General features: G+C 35.9%; 1 protein-coding gene across 1 annotated transcript in view; it reads right to left on the reverse strand.

Moving 5' to 3' along the window:
• PCCA (propionyl-CoA carboxylase subunit alpha) overlaps positions 1-23,754 on the reverse strand; it is a 353,425-nt gene that overhangs the window by 180,510 nt on the left and 149,161 nt on the right. Inside the window, exons 13-14 of the mRNA XM_019663655.1 lie at positions 5,109-5,252; positions 3,634-3,708 (exon numbers count right to left, since the gene is read on the reverse strand). Coding sequence (XP_019519200.1) covers positions 3,634-3,708; positions 5,109-5,252 — 219 coding nt within the window. The remainder of the gene's footprint in view (positions 1-3,633; positions 3,709-5,108; positions 5,253-23,754) is intronic.

A 23,754-nucleotide genomic window follows, 5' to 3' on the forward strand; every position in this document is an offset into this window, starting at 1 on the left:
TGTTAACCAGCCAACAAGTTAGTTAGTACATTGCTGATTCTTGTTTTCATCTCCCAGTATGATACCAGCAATAAGGCACAGAGGTTAGCCATGTAAAACTTCTAAAATGAGCAGTTGCTGAGGATCAAATATTTATTAAATTATTGTGCCTAAGTTTTGGAATCTGAAGTATTTAAAAGCTAATCAAAATACTTAACACTGTCAAGTATGTCCTAGGGGTCTTGAGGATGGAAGAATTTGATGGAAGCTGCTAGAACAGCAGGACTTTGAAGCCCAACATCGTAAAGGGGTGGGAAGAGAAGAGCGGAAGCTCACATAGCTCTTCACCTGTGGGAAGAAGCCTTCTAATAAACAGCAGCTCATCTGTCTGCAGCAAGGCAGAAAAAGGTCAACTCAGCGGCTGTTAGGCCTTTAATATTTTAATTTAGGCAATTATCAAGGGACCACATGTAGAACCTCTTGTCTAGGATATCCACATGAGGGTATGATGATGGCTTTATTATACAGTGACATCAAAAAAAAAAAAAGATAAAGCATCGTTTCACTGTTTTAAAAAAGTCACATTATTATTATTCTCTTTGTAAGGTTTTAGAAGATAACATTATAACTAACCCACAATGCTTTTATTTCTGTATTTGTAAACACAAGCAAAAATATGGATATCTGTATTTGCATTCACATTCATATATGAAAATCTTAATTTTAAATGAAAGTCATTCGGCACACTTAAAATATACTTGCCTTTCTATTTTCTAAAAACATACTTCAGTATATAAACTGAAATTCTAAGAAATTCAGTGTTTATAAAAACTAGAAAAGAATTAATGGGGCAGCTGTGAAAGCAATAAAATAATAATCTACTTTCCCCCATATTCAAATAGCCTCAAGATGGCAACTGGAAATCAAGTTACAAAACAGAAAAGACATCTCTGAACTTGCATTTTCTTAATTTTAGTGCAAAAAAGTTAAAGAGCTAATTTTACCACCATATAGTATTTAAAACCATAGCATGCTTGCTACAGCTGAGATTAAAATTGGGATTGGTACAAAGTCTCAAACTTTTGACTTTAAACGTATCTTACTATTCGCTACAAAAACTGCTACAAAGCTAGTGTGCAACTTTGATTTTCAACCCACTGATAAAATAACATAGACAATAAAGAATATTTATTACATTCTCCTATAGCTCATAACATAAAATTTTAGTTACCTTGAACACCATCCTAGGAGTTCGGCTACCTAGGGCTCTTTGTTATTTATTAAAATTATGATCACAGAAAATATATCATTTTAATTAAAAATATGTGGGGTAAAATCAAGAGATATTATATATAATCAACACATATCTTTGTAAAAACAAATCAACATTTTCTTTTTTTTCTTCTTTTCTTTTATGTAGGAGAAATACACTACTACTCAACCTCTACTGTAAGGTTGGCAACCCTGAGAACTTCTTTTTTAATGTGCAAATCAACATTTTCGATTTAAAAGTGTAACAAAGTATGAAAACTCCCACTTACAATTTACTATTTATACATCTCTTGCCCAAAAGTAGTCACCTTTTTAAAACTTCTAACAATGAATTAAAAGTCAAATGAAGTTTCCATTCCTCTATGTGAAACAAACGCTATACCAAAAAATATATTTAGCTTTTATACTAAAAGCTTTAAGAATAAAGTTAAACAGAATTATATCCAAATTTCTGAGCAGAACACAACTGCCATCTGAAAATAACAAATTCACAAAACATGGTGACTAAACATAAAAAAGAAAATCTTCACCTTTGCCAAATAAATAAATTTTAAATTTAAAGAAGGATGTAAAAAGTACAAACAGTAAGTTAACTATGAAGGATGTATTCTTGTGACTAAAATGGTAAAGAGCCCCAAGGGGTTCCTAAATTTAAAATGACTAATGTAGTTTAAGAAGGTCAGGAGGAAAAAGCCCCACCACCAACACCATACACCAATGTATGAGAATCTCAAACCATTGCTTGGAAACCTCTGGCTTAATTTAAACGTCTTCCTTCTGTACCAACAGTGGACCCTGTGAAACTATCAGCCATCTCCCACCCTTCACTCGGGATTCACCTCTCCCTCCCCTCAGCACAACTCCCAGCCCACCATGTCTACCTGACAAGTGACAGCCCAATCTGATTAAATGCTTCCAAGGGAGGGGACTCATGGGCCTCCATGACAGGCCAAAAGTGATCACCATGGAGATACATAATTACAGCTGTCAACGCATCTACTGTCCTGCTGACATCAATTTGATTGCTCCCAGCAATAATGATAGACAAAGCTTAGTGTGCACTCTCCCGCACCCAATCACTTTTTCTATTCCTTGGTCCATTTAGCTGACATGCAACATTCACAAGCAAGTAACAGCAGTAAGGAGAACATTTAAGGCATTTTAATTGTTTTTTCTTTCTATGGATGGCTCACAACTGCAAATGTTATTACATAAAACTCCTGCTGCAGCATTAATTGAAGAAAGATTTGGAGGGACAAAGACTGTAGGGGGTATAGTTTGTCCATTATCACTTGTACTTTCAACAGGTCTCACGTTTGAAAATTGCAAATTGCAAAACTTGCGAGGGCAAAATGTTTGACATCCTGCTAGCTATTACAACATGGTGAAAACGTCTAACAACTAGTGTAATCATTATGAATTCTTATTTAATACTTTTTTGTTTGATTAAAAAAATGTTTAAATGTGTGCCTATGATACTTGTTTTCTCATCTGCTATTTAACGTCACATAATGCCTGTTAAATCTTTACAATTTTTTTTTCTGCCTTCAGGCTTTGAACACAGCATGGAGTCTCGGAGCCTAGAAAGGGTCAAGTCCCTTCAGAAAGCACATGGGCAAAAACAATTTAAAAAGTGAAATAAATCATATATCCAATAACATCTTCAAATTTAGAATTCTTCCTGTAATCTTTCACCATCTTCATGCCGGTAATCAAACTGAATAATCATATTCACAGATGGTACAGCCTTGTCATCCACCAGCTAACATCATGTCATATATATACACTTATTACTGTGATTAAAGGAAAGGGTATGTCCTTGTTCTTTTTATGCAACAAAAACTATTTAATGAACAACTATTAAATGTAGAACTATGGAATGACTAGACAGTGATCACTTTCCTTTAACTGGTGTAAATATGTACTTCTTAAAGTCCATGACACTTAACAGAATGAAGTAGTTTGTTTTCCTTAATCCATTTCAATTAACAAGCTGATTCTGTGCTTGAATTTCTTGACATCTGATTATACAGAAAAGCTGGATTAGATTTATTGAAAAGGTTAAATTGTAACATAGAAAAGTCATTTCCCATTCTTAGGACTCCATGTTCTTTTCAATTACAATTTTCCAAGGAATTGGGAACATTGCAAACTATCGTTTATTTAGAAATCAAAAGTCCCCAGGCTTCCCCTGCCAAGTGGATTCTGACTTTCCTGCACATCATAAAGTACAAAATATTAAAAAACAAAAAACTTGTGATTCCCCATGAATTTCACTTGTCCTTCAATTTACACCTTTTGGTGTTGACACGCTTTAACATAAAAGTGTGACATAAATCAAGATTTTAATTTTTCACGTGCTACTATAGCTTAATGACTTACACCAGGTAGATGTATTGGTTCTTGGTACTGAGACAATCTCCCAATAGACGGTAAACCGAAAGACTTGTAGGGGTCCTGAAAGTTCAAAGGAGAGGAAGCACAGTCTTTGAAATATAAATCAGCACAAGTCAGGTTAAATATTTATACAATAAAGAAGCATTTGTAGGTCGATTTTCAGTATGCAGTATTTACCAAGTCACAGATTTGAGACTATTGTCTTATACTCACTCTAGACACCTTAAAAGTGTATTTAAAAATCAAATAGAAGTGCTAGCAAATTTAGCCTTATCTCCCTTGTATTTTATTAAAATACATAAAAATTCAAACTTTTAATTAATCTTCTCAGAATGCCTTGGGCAAAAATAAAATAACCTAGGCACAAAAACAAAATAACATAGTCAAGTTCAGAACAAATGTAGCACACTAAAGGTATTTGTTTTTCTTACTCTGAAAACAGCTCACATATGGTAAAATCTGAGAATTCTGTTCTTCAAATACCTGAAAAGAAACTTTGCACATGCCACTAGATATGTGCTCTATTTGTAAATATCTTAGATCAGAATAAATATTACATTAAGTTCAGTGTCATAACAATAAGGAAGAATGTCACTTAAAATAAAAAGAAAAATAATAAAGCCATAAAGTATTTTTTAACATCCTTAAAAAAAATACTTCAAAACATCTTCCAGTGTTCTTAAACCCAGATACTGCTAATTTATTTTTTATTTCAACAGACAGGCTTCGATCTCTAAAAGAGATGGTATTAATGTTTTCCTGCATTCTAGTTTTAATCATTTGAAAAAAGCATTTTCAGAGTTGACTGGTTTATTATCAGGTTTATACAGTTATAAAATAATGTAAAAGTATTGAAGAGTTTATAAGTAAAATCCATAATTAAAATTATGAATGAAAATGTTTAACAAAAGCTTTGCAATTTAAATTTAAATTGTTACTTTTACATTATCATAAGGGATGAACATTTTAGAGGGAAAAAAAACTGTTGGAAAAAATATAAGTAAATATTGACTTAAAACTAATGTGTACCCAGGTTAGGCTCTTACACACACTTACGCGCGCGTGCATGCACGCGCGCACACGCGCGCACACACACACACACACACACACACACACACACAAATACTTCTACTTATTTCAAATGTGATTTGAAACAAACAAAACAAAAACAATGGTCCACTATAGCACAAGAATATTTAATGCTTTGTCACCCCTTAAACTGATCAGTAACTATTTCTCCATTCAAGAAAATCCATGAAAAAGAATTAAACTCAATCCTTTAGACTATTTTGGATTATGTCAAAATTATCTAACCTCTTTTCTCGTTCGATTCTGGGCTACATAATCCAATACTTGACACAGTTATAAAACCCTAACTTGACTTTGTTTTTTAGCTATACCTGAGGTCTCATGACATGGGATACAACCACCATCCTTCCTCCCAACATCATTCATTTTACCTCAGCATAAACCCGACATTCAACTGCCCAGCCGTTGATGGGAATATCAGCTTGTTTGTGCCTGAGAGGGTAACCCTTGGCAACACGGATCATTTCTTGGACTAGGTCCAGGCCAGTAATGCATTCTGTGACAGGATGCTCAACCTGCAAGGCCAAGGTCTGCCAGTCAGTAGGTGTAGGAAAAGGCAAATAAACAGAAACAAGCAAGAACAGTTTCAACAATTTCTGGGTAAAATAAAGTTAATTACATTTAACATTTATTCATAGTTGACTAGAAATCTAAGAGAAGAAAACGAAAGAACACAATGTAGTGTTCTACATTGCATAAGAAAAACACCTAAAAAAGTATTTGTAAACCATCTGTATTACTTTTCCCCATTTTTCATTAGATGTGCTCCAGCAATGTTTAACACTTTAAATTTTGAAACTAATTTGTAACTGAAAATTACCTATTTAACTGCCATTCTCAACGTGGCTGATAATCAGCCTATTCTGCTACACTTAGCATGGCATCTAGAGAGGCGGCTTATGATTTTCCAAAGCACTGGTCTAGCCTGAGTCTCACCCGCTTGCATGCTTTCACTAACCTGTCCTGACAAGCAACCAGATTAGCGTACTCTTACATCAATGCAGTGTAGCAGAAAGGAGCAGATGGATCCTGCAGGTTGTTTTCCCTCCAGACTGACGTGGGGAGTGCTTAGCATGCACAATAGCCAAGCCGAGCCAGTGAAACCGCGGTGCTCTCTCAGCAAATTGCTGATAACTACTTTGGATGATGCTGTCATGGGGATCCCTGGCCTTCCACGCCAACACACGGGATACACATGTACAAAAACATGCACTGACACACAGGGATACTCACAGGGATACACATCACTGTAAATGTGATCGATGGCTTACCAGTTCCTGAGCTCAAATGAGCTAAAATCAAGCCACTTACAGCATGGTAAAGAGCATGTAACCTTTCACCTAAACAACTGAATAAATCTGAAAATTTTAAATAAAACTTTGGCCACATCTGCTGCTTTGATACCAATTTCTTTTCTCCGAAAAATTAAGCATGTTCTAAATGCACTTCACAATAGTTTCTTTATCATGGCATGTCGTATTTCATTCACTCTGACACAGGAAAAGGTCAGTGAACAAACGAATTGTCTTCCCATCCTCAACTACACTAATTGAAGGACAGGACTTAGTCATTATAATAATCTTGAAGCTTATCATAAGCAGACAATGCCATGGTCTTAAAAAAAAAAAAAGCTTTGTAAAAATAAACAGATGGCATCCATAATTAGCTCTGTGTGTGTTATGAGTTTGTTTACAGTTTCAACAACATTTTAAGACATTTTGACATAATTTTAATGACAAATCATCACTAAAATAAGCATCTACACTTTGTAAAATAAATGTGGCACTAAATAACAATCTTACTAGTTTAAAAATGTAGCTTTAAAAGCAAATTGTGGTTTTGCGAGAAACAAGATTTTATATGATAAATATAATAAAAAAGGAACAATTGTAAAGCCCCTCTATTATTGCTAGAAACAAATTTTATGGGAGAAAGCATCTTGCCACTCTAAATAAATAAGAGGCGAACCTACTATGTGCCAAGGGCTTTGTATCAATACTATTCACACATTTCTGTCAGGTGAGAAAACAATTTTAAAAGCTAAGTGAAGGATTTAATTTCATCTTTCTATGTCTAGTGCTCAGAAAAGTACATATTACATATTAGGCAAATACACATATATTGAATGGATGAATGAGGCAGCAAATCCAGAGTCACACCTACAGTAAGCGGTGGAGGCAATGCTGGAATTTATGTTACCCCAGAGAGGATCTGACCTTCCTGTTCTTCTTTATGGAAAGACGCATAAGAAAGCACGGAGAAAATATAATCAACTACATAATTATGTGCTGTTGTCTTTTATAAGACATATTATTGTGAAAGTTTAAAGAACCAAATTCATTATAAGGCCCTGTGTTACCTTAGCTACCTCTCTCTATATTAGAAAAAAGTACATTAGACCCATGAATGGAATCCAAAAACGGACCCACTTTAACCCAACATAGTATATAACAGAAACATGACAACATTTTACAATCTAAATTAGTGAGCTGCAAGCATTTCAAAAAAAAATAATTTTAACTAGATAATTAAAATAATAACTGGCTGCTGAAGGCAAAATCACTACTTACAGAATTTTAAAAAATATCCCCTTAGGTTTAAGTATTGTTAAAGTCTACAAAACAGCCTGATATGCCTAAATTTTTTCAGGTAAGAGAAACATCTTTTTAAAAGTAAAACTTATCATTTTAAACATTTTTTAAAAGAAATCTTTCTAAATATATTTTAAGAGAATTCTGAAGTTATTCAACAAGATATGTGAAATACTTCCCTTAAGCCCTGTGTTATTATTATCAGGAATCTTGTAAGTGTAACATTGTTTAAATAAATAATGTATATCCCCAATCTGCGAGAATTTAGAAATAGTCTCCTGTGCAAGTTAAACTCAATACTTTAAGACATCAGTACAGAGATATACGAAGAGACAAAATGGCTCCCAGACCAAAATATAATTCAATAGAAGCTTTAGAAATATCTTTAAAAAGAAAGAAAAGAAGGAAAGGGAGGAAGGGATAGAAGAGAGGGAGGGAAGATCAATAGAAAGTGAAAGTGGCTAACTGGAACAAAATGTTATAAAAAGAATAAAAGAGTCAAAGATTGGTGTCTAGTAAGCCAACATGTTCATCTTGTCCCACATAGAAGAAAAATCTTACTATAAAAGTCTGATGCTAACAAACATTTATTCTGAGGGCTATTATATGTATGTGTGTGGTGGGTTGGTCTGTGTTCTGTGTTACTTCTACTTGGGAAACACTGAGTTAACCTAAGTTAAAGGGGTTATTTTTAAAGAAAGACTCCTCAGGCTCATTAATCTGTCAATACCCCCCAAGAGGAGGATACTGGATAGTACCTATTTAACCACACACCTCTTCTTATTGCAAAGTATCTTTATGGGTTGACAATTCCATGGGACACACTTTCAGAAACAATGCCTTAAACATTCAAAATATAAAACTAAATGCCCATAGTGTGAACCTATCCTCACCAAATAAATTTTTGAGAACGCGGTTCATACAGTTTTCCTACCCAACAGAAATGTGTGCTAATTGCAAGAAATATATGATTAAAGGGATCCACGACATAGTATGAGTATGCAATGGAGATTAATATACTGGCATTCTGGTATATAAAAACCTTGTGATTTAGTCAGTAAAAGGTAAGACCTAACCGGAAGAGGAAGAGGAGGAGGAAGAGGAAGAGGAAGGAGGAAAAGGAGGAAGAGGAAGAGGAAGAGGAAGCCCTACCAACTAAGTTAGAATTTCTGAATCCTCAAAGGCAAATTACTGACTGGGATATATTCATCAAGGTCATGCCACTCTGCAGGGTCTGTTTTTGGGGTTTTTTTAACGATTTTTATTGGGGAATTGGGGGGATGGGAACAGACAAGTTGCTGTCGTTTTGTTCTTCAGTCTAGTTGTGGAGGACGTTGCTTCACTGGCCCAAGTTGGCACCATCATTGCACTCTTCCCAGGTGAGGCAGATCAGTCGCCGGCTTCTGGACGGCTGCTCACTGCGGCTGCTGGTCACTCACGCTGGCTGCTGGCTACACACGGTAGCCCATGGCAACCCACTGCCACAAGGGCTGCAGCCTATGCCATTGCCGGTGACTCACGGCTGCCCAGCTCCAGGTTGAGCTGTTGTTCAGCATCTTAGCTGTAGAGGGCAGTGTCACTGGCCCTCATATGTGGGATCCGAACCGGGGCCCTCTGGTGTCCCAAGCCAGTTCTTAACCATCGCGCCACTCGGCCGGCCTTGCAGGGTCTATTAATAGCTGATAAATCAATCTGTACTGGCAATGCCCCATCTCACTATGAATCTTTTGTTCAAATATAACCTATAACTATAATCATCAAATACCGTATTACAGGACATAATCACACTCAAGGACTAGAATGAGTAGGTATAGTTCTATACACCTACATTAAGTGATCACAACCAGCTTTTTATAGATTTGCTATATTAATTTAGTTTTATCTTCTTGATCACATTCAAGTTATCACTATTGTCAGTGTTTGTGTCTACACCTCTGCTATTCCCTCTTACTAATCTGTTGCTTCAAATGTATTTCCCAAAAAATAAATGAGATTTTCAAATGCAGTGGTGAGGTAAATCAAGTTTCACTTCACCTCTTAGTTCTTCATGTATCAAATTTCAATAGTAATGAATAATCTTTCCAGGATTATGTCGTCATTTATCTACCTTCATGATTCTAAAAATTATAATAATAAATTCTGCCACTGCCACTGTAATCTTTAGCCTTATTTCTCATTAAATACAGAGTAGGAAGTATCTAAATCTAGTGAGTAAAAGGATGAGATATTTCCAGAGTCTCAAAGTAGCTCCCTATAAGATACTTATTAATGACAAAGGGAAAAACAGTAACTCTTTGGTGGAGAAATGTGCGACACACCACCTTAACCAAGCCAACATCATTAATTACAAAACTGGTGATAGACATCGTGTGTCTTCTATGTGGTGCTCGTAGCAGGACAGTATCATTTCTGTAGTATTCCTGCCCAAAATGGCAAACCTGAATATAATCATGAGAAAGCAAACAAATGCAAAAGGAAGGCCATTCTATAAAATAAATGGCCTGTGCTCATAAAAAGACGTAAAGATAATAGTTGAACAACAACAACAAAAAGACTAAGAAAATGTTCCAGATGGAGATAGTAAAGAAGTAGGATCGTAAACAAGAATTTTTCTTTTAGAAAAATTTTCGTTTAGACATTAGTGGAGCACCTGATGACATTTAAATATGATCTGTAGATTAGATGATAGTAATATGTCAATGTTAAAATCCTAATTTTGATAATGGTAGTGTGGTACTGTAATACAAATATATAAATACAGGTATAGATATAAGGATAAAGCAAATGTAAGTGTTAGCAAAGGGTGTTCAAAACTTCTTTGTAGCATTTTGCAATTTTCAGATGGACAATTCTGTACATCTGAAATAATTTCAAAATGTTAATAAAAATTAAAGCAGTAATTAGGTTTTGCTTTTATATTACAAAATATTGTTAAAGTAAAGATAACTGACTTAACATTATTTTCTCTTCTACCAGAATCCTCCCATTGTGTATAAATAAAAATAATCAACAGCAGATAATTTGTTCAATATATTTTACTCTGACTTAAACTTTTAAATATTTTATTGTATTATTTACCTAGTAAGTCCTCACATTTTAATAATAGGTAATTTGGTAACAGGTAAGAATTCCTCAAAGGAAGGAAGATTCAGGCAAATTTTAGGTACCCACTTAACTGCAAAAAAACACAAAAAACATTGAGGAATGTTTAAAAGAGAAAAGGTCACAAAAAGTGTGAAGTCATATTGATGAAATATGTGTTAAGTTGGCCATTATAGAGAAGGAGGCTGATGAAAGGTATTCAAAGTCCCTTGAGTGGAGGGATATTTGGTAGTAATTGTTTGTCAGCTGGTAAACCGTGGCCCAATTGCTTAGTCAAAGCAGAAACTGTTCCCAAAATTGGGAGACCCAACGTACAGACCATAGCTAACATCTGCATGACACTAAAATTTACAATTCCCTCCATATGCACAAACTTGCCCCTTAATACTCCATTGTCATTTTACAGAGAAGGCACATGAAATACAAGAGGTATAAGGTGAGTGAATATTAAGAAGTCCTAATATTTAAATAATGTTATTTTAACTTAATATAATTTTAAATAACATCTTTATTAAATACATCAAATTCTAAACTGACAGATATTACAAAGATTTGGCTTATGAAAGCTATCTTTTATAAGCAGAACTTATAAAAGATATAAGCAGAACTTATTCAACTTAGCAAAGCAGTATAGGTGTGATTACCTGTTGAAATATGAGGAAACTGTCCAGTTATATAAATTGAGTTTCATATGGTATATGGCATAATAGGTCTCTATCTTTTTAGTTTGTTGTTATTTCCGTCTAAAAGGATAACTAATGCCTTTATTTTTAGTTCTGCTCTTTGGGTTTAGACAGATTCTTTGTCCAGAACAGAATCTAACACAGACCTATTAAAATTCTGAAGCTTCACCTCCTGAGAATACAGGATTACAAAATAAAGATCTAAGGTTATTAGATTTTGATCCACAGGACTCAAAGATAAAAAGCATATTGGGAAATAGGTCCTAACACACCATTCTTATAAATTCACCTTGAAAATAAAGGCTATATTCAAGAGTGGCAGTGAAAACTGAACCAATTCTATTATAGAGTTTTCCTGTTCACCTCAAAACAAATAATCAGATGAAAAAGGATAAGGGAACTTTATAGGCTGAATTGTGTCCCCCTTATCCTCCTGAAATTCGTGTTGAAGTACTAAGCCCTAGTACCTTATAATATAACAGTATTTGGGGACAGAGTGTTTAAAGAGGCAATTAAATTAAAATTATGTCATTAGGGTGGGCCCTGATCCAACATGAATGACCTTAGAAGAGATCAGGACCCAGACAACAGAAGACCATGTGAAATACAGGATGAAGACTCCATCTGCAAGTCAAAGACAGTGACATCCAGTAGAAACCAATCCTGCCAACAGGATAAAATTCTAAAATTGAATTTTAGACTTCTAGCCTCCTGAACTGTGAGAAAATAAGTATCGCTGTAAAATCCACCCAGTCTGTGGTGCAGCCCTAGGACACTAACACAGAAACAAATCTGAAAAATTAGAAACTAGGTAAGAGCCCAGAACTGAAACACACCAAAATAGTTTACAATATGCTTTAAAACAAAAGCCTAACTGAAAGTGCCTGAGAAGTTTACTTATTCATATATGTATAATAAAAACTTCTTACCTTCATCTTTCTAATAAGACTCAATACATATTAAGGAAAGATAACATATTCTACTTTGTATTCTCAGTCTCCTAAGAGATTGACATCAAATATTCCAAAACATCCCAGTTCTGGCTTACTCTAGCCAGTTTGAGAACCCTGGCCTCTATGACTTTAAATATAATCAAAAAGGACAACTTCTGCCCAGATCTAAAATATCCCTCTGGCAAGAATGGAATTTTACAGATTAGTTATAAATCCATTTCCCTATAACCTCTATTTTCACCAATTATTCTCTCAATCAGACACTCCAACTCCACAAAAGATCAAACTCTATTAAAAAAAAAAGATTTTTATTGGGAAATTGGGGGATGAGAACAGCACTGGGGAATTGGGGGAAGGGGAACAGACAAGTTGCTGTCATTTTGTTCTTCAGTCTAGTTGTGGAGGACATTGCTTCACTGGCCCAAGCTGGCACCATCATTGAGCTCTTCCCGGGCAAGGCAGATCAGTCACCGGCTTCTGGACAGCTGCTCACTGTGGCTGCTGGCCGCTCACGCTGGCTGCTGACCACACACGGTAGCCCATGGCAACCCAATGCAGCAGAGGCTACAGCCTACGCTGTCGCCGTAGACTCATGGCAGCCCAGCTCCAAGTTGAGCTGTTGTTCAGCACCTTAGCTGTAGAGGGCAGTGTCACTGGCCCTCATATGTGGGATCCGAACCAGGGCCCTCTGGCATCCCAAGCCAGCTCTTAACCAATGCGCCACTCAGCTGGCCCAAAGATCAAACTCTTTTAGTTTGGAAAGTCCTGAATATTTTTTAAATCTAAAACTGCTCCAAAATTAGAATATTATATTCGTTCAGTCACGGTCAGTTCTTATAAACCAGAATTTGAGCTGCAATAATTCTTAATTTTTAAATAAATGAATAACAAAGGACTTACCCTTTCAACCATCAAGTTGCTAAAAAAATGTATCTAAAATCCTTCTGAAATATAAAGGTCCTCTATTATGCAGAATTGTCTTTGATGGGATGTGGGGGCATCTGGCCTCCAAAAATTTCAACAATTCTATTGCACTTTTTCTTCCAGGACAAAAGTAGATTCCTCCTTCATCACAGCAATCAATATAAGCTACTAAGATCTAACATAAGTGGGACAATTAGCTCTCTGCTCTCATAGATATGGAATAGCCAGCTAACCATGTATGAGCATGTAATTACCGTAAGATCTAATTCCATTCTATTTAGGAGCTTTCTAACTCTCATACACTTTGTAGACTGAAGGCTGCTTTTCCAAAAAACTAAAATCTAAAAATAACCTAATTTGGAAATTAACAATTACTTACAGACACACACACACACACATATGAAAAGGTATATTCAGGCCCCAACAAACGATTCCTGTATACTCACCTTGAAACTAATGGCTATATTCAAGATTGCAGTGAAAACTGCCCAGTTATTAATTTATGGTTTGGTTTATCTTCTGGAAAATAAATTAATAAGTGGGCTACACTCAGATGAAGGAGAAGTAAAAATTGGTGGAAGAAATATCAATAACTTAAGATATGTAGATGACACCATTTTACTGGTAGAAAGTAGCAATGATTTGAAATGATAAAAAAGAAGATAAGTGCCAAAGCAGGACTGCATTTGAACATCAAGAAGGCAAAAATCATGACCACAGAAGAAACATACAACTTTATTATTTTGTTTTGTTTTGTTTTGTTTTAAAGATTTTTATTGGGGAATTGGGGGATGGGAACAGCTCTGGGGAATTGGGGAAGGGGAACAGAAGTTGCTGTCCTTTTTGTTCTTCAGTCTTGTTGTGGAGGACGTTGCTTCACTGGCCCAAGTTGGCACCATCACTGCTCTCTTCCCGGGTGAGGCCGATCAGTCGCTGGCTTCCAGACGGCCGCTCACGCTGGCTGCTGGCTACACACGGTAGCCCATGGCAACCCACTGCAGCAGAGGCTACAGCCTACGCTGTCGCCGGAGACTCATGGCAGCCCAGCTCCAGGTTGAGCTGTTGTTCAGCATCTTAGCTGTGGAGGGCAGTGTCACTGGCCCTCATATGTGGGATCCGAACCGGGGCCCTCTGGCGTCCCAAGCCAGCTCTTAACCAACGCGCCACTCGGCCAGCCCGAAACATCAACTTTAAATGAAGACATTGAAATTGTTAAAGATTTTGCCTACCTTGGTTTAGTTATCAATACAAATTGAGAAGAATGTTGAAAGAAATCAAGAGAAGGCTGAAACTCAGAAGGGCAGTCTGTAATGGAAGAATTAGGAAGGATCACCAAGAACAAAGATGTGTCATTAGAGACCAAGGCAAAGATCATCCACACCCTCATATTCCCAACTACAATGTACAGATGCAAACGTCTGGACAGTGAAGAAGGATAATAGGAAGAAAATCAATTCATTTGAAATATGCTGTTGGAGAACTCTACAGATACCCTGAACTGCCAGAAAGACGAACAAGTGGGTCCAAGAGCAAATTAAGCCTGAAACATCGCTGGAGGCAAAAACAACAAAACCAAAGTTGTCCTACATTAGGCACATCATGAGAAGGTAGGGTTCTTTGGAAAAGACAATAATGCTGGGGAAAATAGAAGGCAGCAGGAAAAGAGAAAGACCAAATATGAGATGGATTAAAGAGTAGCAACACATGCACACACAATTTGACTTTCTGGGGTAAAATAACATGATTTCTCAATTATGCAATTCAGTCAAGTACTCAAAGGAGATGATCAACTGAGATGGAATTAACTGAAACTCGGATTAGTAGCCTGGGAGAGCAATATAAAGAAATAATATCAAGAAACAGATGAAGTGCAAGTAATCTTAGGTGATATCATGGCCGCTGTAAATAGCCTTCACACTATGGTCATAATAAAATCCCAAATACTGAGCTGGCCCAAATCATGATATAATGACAGGAGGAGGATGGGAAGTGTGCATTTTGTGCATTGGGTGTGGCAAGGGGGGCAATGACATATGTCATCTTTCACAAAGGGAAGATGATAGGGGAAAAAAAAGAACAGAAATCAAGAATGACCAATATTGGTTTGTTCATTAAAAAGGTATAAAAATATTAAAAGAATCAGCTAAAATCATTAAAATTGGTCAAAGCCACCAACACCAGGCTCTCCTGTAAGAGGAAGGCAATAACTGTCCCTAAATAAAGGCAGAGACACAGAAGCTTTCCTCTGCCTCTTTCCACAGCAGCGCTGCCTGATCACTGCCCAAAGCTGTAGTTCCTCACACACATCAATTCAAAGAGCCTTCCCTCTGCCAAGTGACTTCTCATTTCTCCTTTATTTCTCTTTCCTTTCTTTCTATTTCTTTTTTGTGGGTTTTGAGAGTTACTGGAGTTGATATTGGGTCAAAAAGCCAGTAACATGTTCATTCAGCTGTTTCAAACCCCATATTTTATAGCCAAGTGAAAGGCCTTCAAATATAAGAATAACCTTATCACCCATCTGAGAATCCAATGAATGTACCCAAGGATACCTCTCAAAAATAAGAGCTTGGTTTAAAAGGTTTTGGTTTAAACAAAAGAGCCTCACCATAAAGTGAATCAAGATGAAAACCGATTAATCATGAAGCTATGGTCAGATGCTGGTTGGAACCATGAAGACAAGTTACAATACAAAAGGAAGATGACGACACTGGGAGACTCATGCTGATAGAAGAGAAATTACATTATTATTTTACAATAATGTAGAAATAATAACAGAAACAGCAAAAATGAAGAGTTAGGGAAGACAGCAGGATTAAATATAAATATGACAATTTCCATTCATTTTTGTAAAAGGGAAACAATATAGTCTTTCAAATTGGGATATGAAGAAATATCATGACAAAAATACAAATGGTTTTCATAATGATTTTTCTTATTAAGAACATCCTTTAGGAATTAATATCTCTGTGGAAAATTAGAAACATTTATCTAATAGCTTAGCAATTTCATCATTTTAATTTCTTTTCCTTCTCTTAAATATATGTTAATTCAAAATCATAATATGGAAAAATAAGTAATGAGAAAGGACTAGTCCTACTAAATACTATATTATAATGTATAGACAAGACATCTAAAACAGTATGGTACTAACACATGAATAAATGGTAAGGTTAAAAAAAACAGTCAAGTACATAAATTTGCAAACATATGAGAATTCAGTATACTCGTATAATGAAGGTGACTTGCAATTATGTCATAAAAGAATGATTATTCTATTATGGTTGTGACAATCAGGTAGCTGTTTGAAAAATAAATAAAATAAAATCCAGATGAAGTAAAAATTTCACCAGGAAAGATGAAATAAGTACTAGAAGAAATCATGGAAGAAAAATGTTTAATTTATCATGGAGTAAAAAAAGCTTAAGTATACAACAACCCTAGAAATGATAAAAGAGATTTAAAAATTCAACTGCAAGATTTAAAAACAAAAATTTTCTGCATAGGGAGGAAAATAAAACAACATCCAATGTCAAAAACACAGGCAATAAGGAAAAATAGCTACCAATCATATCTGTAATGTTTTTATATCCACATTTATTTGTTAATCCTTCCAGAAAACAAAGGTTTCTGGATGAGATAAAAAACCAAGTAAGTACTTGTGATATGGAGAGTTTATTTTTTCCAATGGATACTCTTTTCAGCCACTTGGGATTTTTCTTTTACCAAGTATTACCAATAGTCGGTATGCTCATTCAATAAAATAAGAAACTGAAATTATTCATGCAAAATTACATATAATTTAGTTCATGAAAATAGCATTTTAACAAAATTGTATTTTTTGATGGAATTTTTCTCCTTCTATCTATCCATCTTTCATATACAGAAAGAAACAGGTGAGATGTGTGGGGATGGATATATACGTGAGCTTCTATCAAAGAAGTGACTAAAGACCATTCCAAGCAAAGAAAGTCACATGATAAAGGCACTCACAGGTCAAACTGAAAGGTACATTTGGGGTAAATAAAGGAGTCTCCCCTAACTAGTAAGGCATTGGCAGGAAAGAGGGCTCCCAGGGGAGATTAAGGCCATAGGGAAAAGGGACTTGTGATGCTAAAGTACTTGAATTTTATCTTTAAGCAAAGAAAAACCAGTGACTTGAAAAACAAACAAACATGCTGATTCTGATACATAAATTCTGACTAGACTGATAAAACCAGTCCATTAAACCAAGTATTTATGCACCAAACCTGGTGATTTCTCTGTTATATCACTTTAAGGAAAAACTCTATTTGTTATTTTAAATTTCACTCTTAAGGAAATCTAGCAAAGTGAAGATGCTTCTCACATTTCTGTTACCAGAAAAAAAACATGTACGTTTTGAGGCGTTTAGAAAAAGTGACAGTTCAATCAAGAAATTTCGAGGGTAAAAAAAAGAACAAAGAAAATTATAGCCCTCCAAGCTCACACTGAAACACTAATTAGAGATAACATATATCTTAGAAGATAAAGAATTTGGTGAATGTGACTTTAAGTATTATAATTTAAGGTTAGTAAAGAAATTTGAAAGAGAAAAATCTGTTAAAAGAACATTTGAATTGTTTAAACAATATCAGAAAGAAGTCTTTGAAATATGTAAGAATGGCTTTCCAAATACTATAAAACCCAAGATTCTTTTCTCATGCCCCCCATTAAGTTATAACCTCCCACCACCAAATAGCTCCCCCACCTCACAGATGCATTCTAAAAAAATCAAAATCAATTTGTCTGATAATTGACAAAATTACTGTCACTGGAAGTAAGTGCAAAAGAGAAAAGTATTATTAAACATAAAATGGGAGACACAAATGTATCAAAGTGTGATATTAAATAATATAGAGTTTGGCACTCATATCATGAAATTCTTCATGAATTTTTTCTTAAATTCATTCATAACCTTTTTTGAGAATATACAGCATAATTTCCTGGCAAGCTATCCAAGATACTAAATGTAAAGATAAATACCTAAATGTTATTGACTGCATAGAATTATTTGATATAAATATCAACTTTTGGAGTTCCTATATCAAAAACAACCATGAGACGAGCTTGAAAAAAACTTATGGACTGAGATAAATTAGCCACAAATAAATGAAAAGAAAAAAACAGAATCATAAAAACACAGTAACAAAGTGTCCTTTCAAAGGACACTGGTTATTAATTCCATAAATTATGATAAAGTAACCCAACTAAATAATTTAGTTTCTCTTGTACCTGGAATAAAATACAAATGTTTTATAATCACTTCAAATTGCTTTCAGAATCATATTACAAGCTAACTCTCATAGCTTAATCAAGTCTGACATAAAGTCATGACATAATAAATCTCCATTTTAATCAAAAACATGGCTTCTCAGCTAATTATCTAATTAGATAATTTAGTTATAGAGACATATTTTTAGTAAAAATCAAATCAATCTCTAAAACGCAAAAATTGTCATTTCTAATGATATTCACAATAGAGTACAAGCTAAAAAACTGATTTAAAAAGAAAGTATCAAGTTTTGAGCAACAATTACTTAGTTAATACCTATACAAACTATAAATATTTATGACATTAGTCTCAAAATGCATCTAGATACATAATTTATACCACAGTAAATAAAAATCAGTCACATTATTTGATAGTTATACTTTATTATTACAATAGGGTAATGTTTTACCTGTTTTATACATGACTTATACATTAAAACTTTGGTGATTATATTCATATGAAAATGGTGGACTGGTGCTCGACCTTCACCCCAAACTCCCTGTAGGTTTCTCTGCTATACTCCAGAATACAGAAGGTTAAACACCCTATTCCCAGACTCCCTTCCAGCTCAAGTTCTCAGTGCAATTGGATGAGGACCTGGATTGGCAATCAAACTCATATGCATGTGATTTGGAAGAGAAAAGTAAGGCAGCAGTGAGGCACAGGCCATCATCCTGTGGGTTTCCCACTGTCAAGAATGGGTGTGAGTTCAGGACATCCAATTAATGATGTTGGTTTTGTTTTGTTTTGTTTGTTTTGGGGGGGGTTTTGAGACTCAGGGCACATATTTATCTAATCTACAGGCATAATGTACCTCTAAATACATTTTCTTGGAACCTGTGCTCACAATTACGTGGGCCTAGGTAGCAGTTGGGGGAGGGGGCATAAAAAATTATCAGAGTTAAGAATATAAGAAGGAATTATCAGGCAAAATCCAAAAATGAAAACAAAGAGACCTAAGTCCAATGCTCAACACCATTTTGGTCTTAAGGCATTTGACATTCCAGGAAAAAAAAAAGATGAATCTAAGCTATCCTTCTGGTGGCATCAAGAAACTAAAAGTACCACCACGAAGACCAGAGATGATCAAAAGAGAGGTCTGAACTTCCCCCACTCCAAGTTGAGACCATGAAAGAATGCAACCTAAGATAAGAGTGAACTGGAATAAAACCAACTATCCTCTAGAACTGCAGCTGGGCTCTGTGTGCCCTCAGCAGTACAAGGAACCTCACACTTCCAACTTGCATTACTGTAGTCACAAATCACAACAGTGCACAGGCCTGGGGTAAAAAAAATGGAAAACTCTCTATAGGAAAGATTCTATCATTCTAGGTTTCAATTTATTAATGAGAACAACTTTTTAAATAATCAGTATAGAGTTAAGAGGGCACACAAGGAACTAGACATCACAACCCAGAAGCCGCATAGACAACAGAGGCCACAAAAGTCATAAGGCTTCAGACACTGAAATGATCATATACGTGCTACAAAACAAGTAAGCTAATTAGGTTCAAAGAAACAAATGCCAAACTTAAAATTTTGGTTAGGAGATAAGTTTTGAATCATATTTTTTTTTAAAGAACCAAATAGAAATTCTAGAAATATATACAAATGAAATTAGGAATGAAATGAATAATTAAATACAGCTCAAGAAATAGTAAGAAAGATAGATCAGAAGAAAATGTCCAAAAAGGATGAAAAATAACAGAGGGTAAAAACCACAAAAGGCATACTAAGAAGTTCTAACGTGTGTGTGTGTGTGTGTGTGTGTGTGTGTGTGTGTGTGTGTGTGTGGCGGGGGGGGGGAATCCAGAAGAATGAGAAAGAGATTATGTCAGAAATGATAATGGTGGAGAATTTTCAAAAAAATGTTGGTAGATAGTAATCTGCAAACTCAAGAAATTCAGTGAATTCCAAGTATATATATGTACACTTATCAAAGAAAAACTGAAGAAAATCTAAGAAAAAAAGAGAAATTCGAAATGCTACTAAAATTTAAAAGTAATTATCTTCAGATAAGCAGAAAGTAGAATGAGAACTGAAGTCTCACCAGAAATAACAAGAGATAGATAAATAATATCTTTGATGAGGTGAAAAAAATACTGGCCAAACTAAGAATTTTCAGACTAAAAACACCTTTCATTAGTAAAGACAAAATAAAGTCACTGGCTGTCAACAAAGAGTTTACCACAAGTAAACCTGTGAAATGAGAAATTACATTGGTCTCTGACTCTGGTCCCCACTAATATTTATCTTTGACCCTGGTTCTTGACACAACACTCCTAAATCCCTTGTAATTTCTTGAGAGCACCTTTTGTCCTAATGAGGTGACTCTTGGGGGGCTCCTGAATGGAAGCTGGTCTCCAGAAAGACCAAGCCAAGATTAAAAGCTTAGAACTTTCAGTCCCACCCCCATACTCTAGGAGGAAGGTTGGAAAATTAGTTAATCGATTATGCCGACGTGATGAAGCCTCCATAAAAATCCCTAAAGTAAGATATTCAGAGAACTTCTGGGTTGGCAAACACACTCACATGCCAGGAGGCTGGCATATACTCCAAATCGATGGAGACAGAAGTTCCTGTGTTTGGGACCCTTCCAGACCTTGCCCCATGTATCTCTTCATCTGGCTGTTCACCTGTATCCTTTATCATACCCCTTATTACATAATAAGCCAAATAAATGTAAATAAATCTTTCCCTCAGTTATGTGAGTTGTTCTAGCAAATGATCAAACCTGCGGAGGGGGTCGTGGGAACCTTGATTTACAGCCAGTCCGTCAGAAGCATAGGTGACAAGCTGGAACCTGTGACCGTCATCCTCAGTCTTGTGTGACTGAGCCCTTAACTCATAAGATCTGATGCTACCTCCAGGCAGACTCAACTCAACTGCATAGAATTGTAGGACACTCACCTAGTGTCAGAATTGGCCAGTATGGGAAAACATGCATACATTAGGTGACCATAAGTGTGAATGTGGTAGTAGTTGAAAGTAAAGGAAAAATGGAAACAGTATTTCGTTACAAAACATCTAAATTTCTTGTAGAAATTTTCAGAAATAAATGAAAAGAAAAGGGTAAATATGTGTGCAGAACTGGATGAATGATGGCTATTTAAAATAATAAATGTCCTGTGAAGGATAATTGCACATTAAGTCAGGAGAGGATACAAAGAATTAAAGTGTTCCAAGCTCCTTAATACAGTCTGATGGGGCAGGTGAAAAGCTACTGATTGATAATAGACTTTGATGAGTTAAGGGTGAATGCTGCAATGTATGGATAGGTTCTACTAATGGATTAGAAGTATATATAACTCCCAAACTAATACAGGCACAAAATTAAATGATAGTATTGCAAAAGCAAACAAGACAAAAAAAAAAGAAAAAGAAAAGTTACAGAGTTGAAACAAACAGATAGCATTTTAAGATTATAAATTTAAACACAAATATATCACAGTTTACATTAACTTTCTATGAAGCAAATATCTAGGTACAAGACAAAGTTTATCAAACTTGGCTAAAAAAATTATACATTGCTTACAGAGCCACATGTAAAATGTCTGAATTCAGATAGGTAGAGAGTAAACGGATGAAAAAAGGCGTATCATGTAGCCGATAATCATTGAGGAAGAGGCTGAAAACTATTTTGGGCCCAGACCGCTAGGGGAGGAGAAGGACCATTGAGGAATACTGCCTTAAAGCCCCAAGGGCACAGGACTGAGCAAAACCAAGGCCGAATGAGAACAACAGAAAACATCCTTCCTGCTACCACCAGCAGGCTAACAAGGGTCTGCTAACAAGAGGAGTCCACCTCTGGCAAAGAGGCCAGACAGAGCAGGAGACACACCTTGTGAAACACAAGATCAGAGGAAAATCTTAAAGCAAAGGGGGAATAGGAACCAGGAAAAACCCTCCACAACCCAGGGGTACATGAAACATAAGCACTCCAGCCTGGGGTGATTCAACTCCACCTCCACCCACAAAAAAGGCCTAAGGGAAGGAGAGCTGATCCTATTTACACAGCCATGAATACCACTTACTGCTCTCTCTACTGTCCTACACCCCCTGGCCATCAGTCCCCAACCGTCAGTCCTAGGGAATCACTAATTGATTTTATGTCACTACAGGCCATATATTTATCTTTAAAACCTTTTCATTGTTAAATATAGTATACAAAGAGCAAAGTATATACAACATGTACATAAAGCTTAATGAATTCCTGACACATATGTTTTTTGAATTATGTACTTAGATTGAATAGTTTCTCCTGAAAATGCACGCCTGTGAATGTGACCTTATCTGGAAATAGAATCTTGGCAGATGTAATCAGGTTAAGATGAGATCATACTGAATTAGGATGGGCACTGAATCCAGAGACTTAGGTCCTTATAAAAGAAGGAACTATGGACACAGAAACACAGGGAGAATGCCACATGACAAGAGAGGCAGAGTTGGAGCTATGCTGCCAATAAGGCATGTCGGCAGGTACCAAAAGTTAGGAGAGGTGCACAGAACAGATATGCTCCCTCAGGGCCCCCAAGCAAAAACCGAGCCTGCCCACACCTTGATCTCAGACTTCTGGCCTCCTGAAACATAAGGGAATAAATTTCTGTTTTTTAAGCCACCCAGTTTGTGGTAACTTGTTACAGCAGCCCTAGCAAACTAATACAAATCACATAAAAAAGAAAACAAATTAAATATCCAGAGAAATAGAATACATAAATAAATAAATAAATAAATAAATACATAAATAAATAGAAAATGGCATTTTCTTCAAAGGAGTATCATACAGGAGTTACGTAAAACAGGGTTGAATCTCCTAAGCAAAATGTTAAGAAAAGAAGCCATGTACAAACACTTATATGTGATTTCACTGATTTAAAGTTAAACAAAAAAGAAACAGGCAAAATTATTTATACTTCTTAGGTACGTACATTTCAAAGGAAGAACTATACAAAAACACAAGGAGGTGTTTAGAATTCAGTCAGAACAGTAAACAGCTCTAGGGAAGATGGAGGAGGAATAACAGACGGGGGAGAGGTCACTGTGCTGTCGGTTCTGTGCTTCAAGGCTCAGCTGATGCTCACAAGGATTTTTGCCCATTTTTTAATTATTTATTTATGTATTTAAGATTTTATTGGGGTAGTGGCGGAGTGGAACAGCACTGGGGAATTGGGGAGGGGAACAGACAAGTTGCTGTCCTTTTGTTCTTAAGTCTAGTTGTGGAGGACGTCGCTTCACTGGCCCATGTTGGTATTATCATTGCGCTCTTCCCGGGTGAGGCAGTCGCTCGCTGGCCATTGGACAGCTGCTCACGGTGGCTCACGGCAGCCCACTGCAGCCCCATTGCAGCCTACACCATCGCCAGCCACTCACAGCAGCCCAGCTCTAGGTCAAGCTGTTGTTCACCATCTTAGCTGTAGAGGGCATAGCATCACTGGCCCATGTGGGAACCAAACCAGCGGTCCTGCTGCTCAGAG

Source organism: Hipposideros armiger, unplaced genomic scaffold (assembly GCF_001890085.2).
Source record: "Hipposideros armiger isolate ML-2016 unplaced genomic scaffold, ASM189008v1 scaffold_397, whole genome shotgun sequence".
In the NCBI taxonomy this organism is placed as follows: Eukaryota; Metazoa; Chordata; class Mammalia; order Chiroptera; family Hipposideridae; genus Hipposideros; species Hipposideros armiger.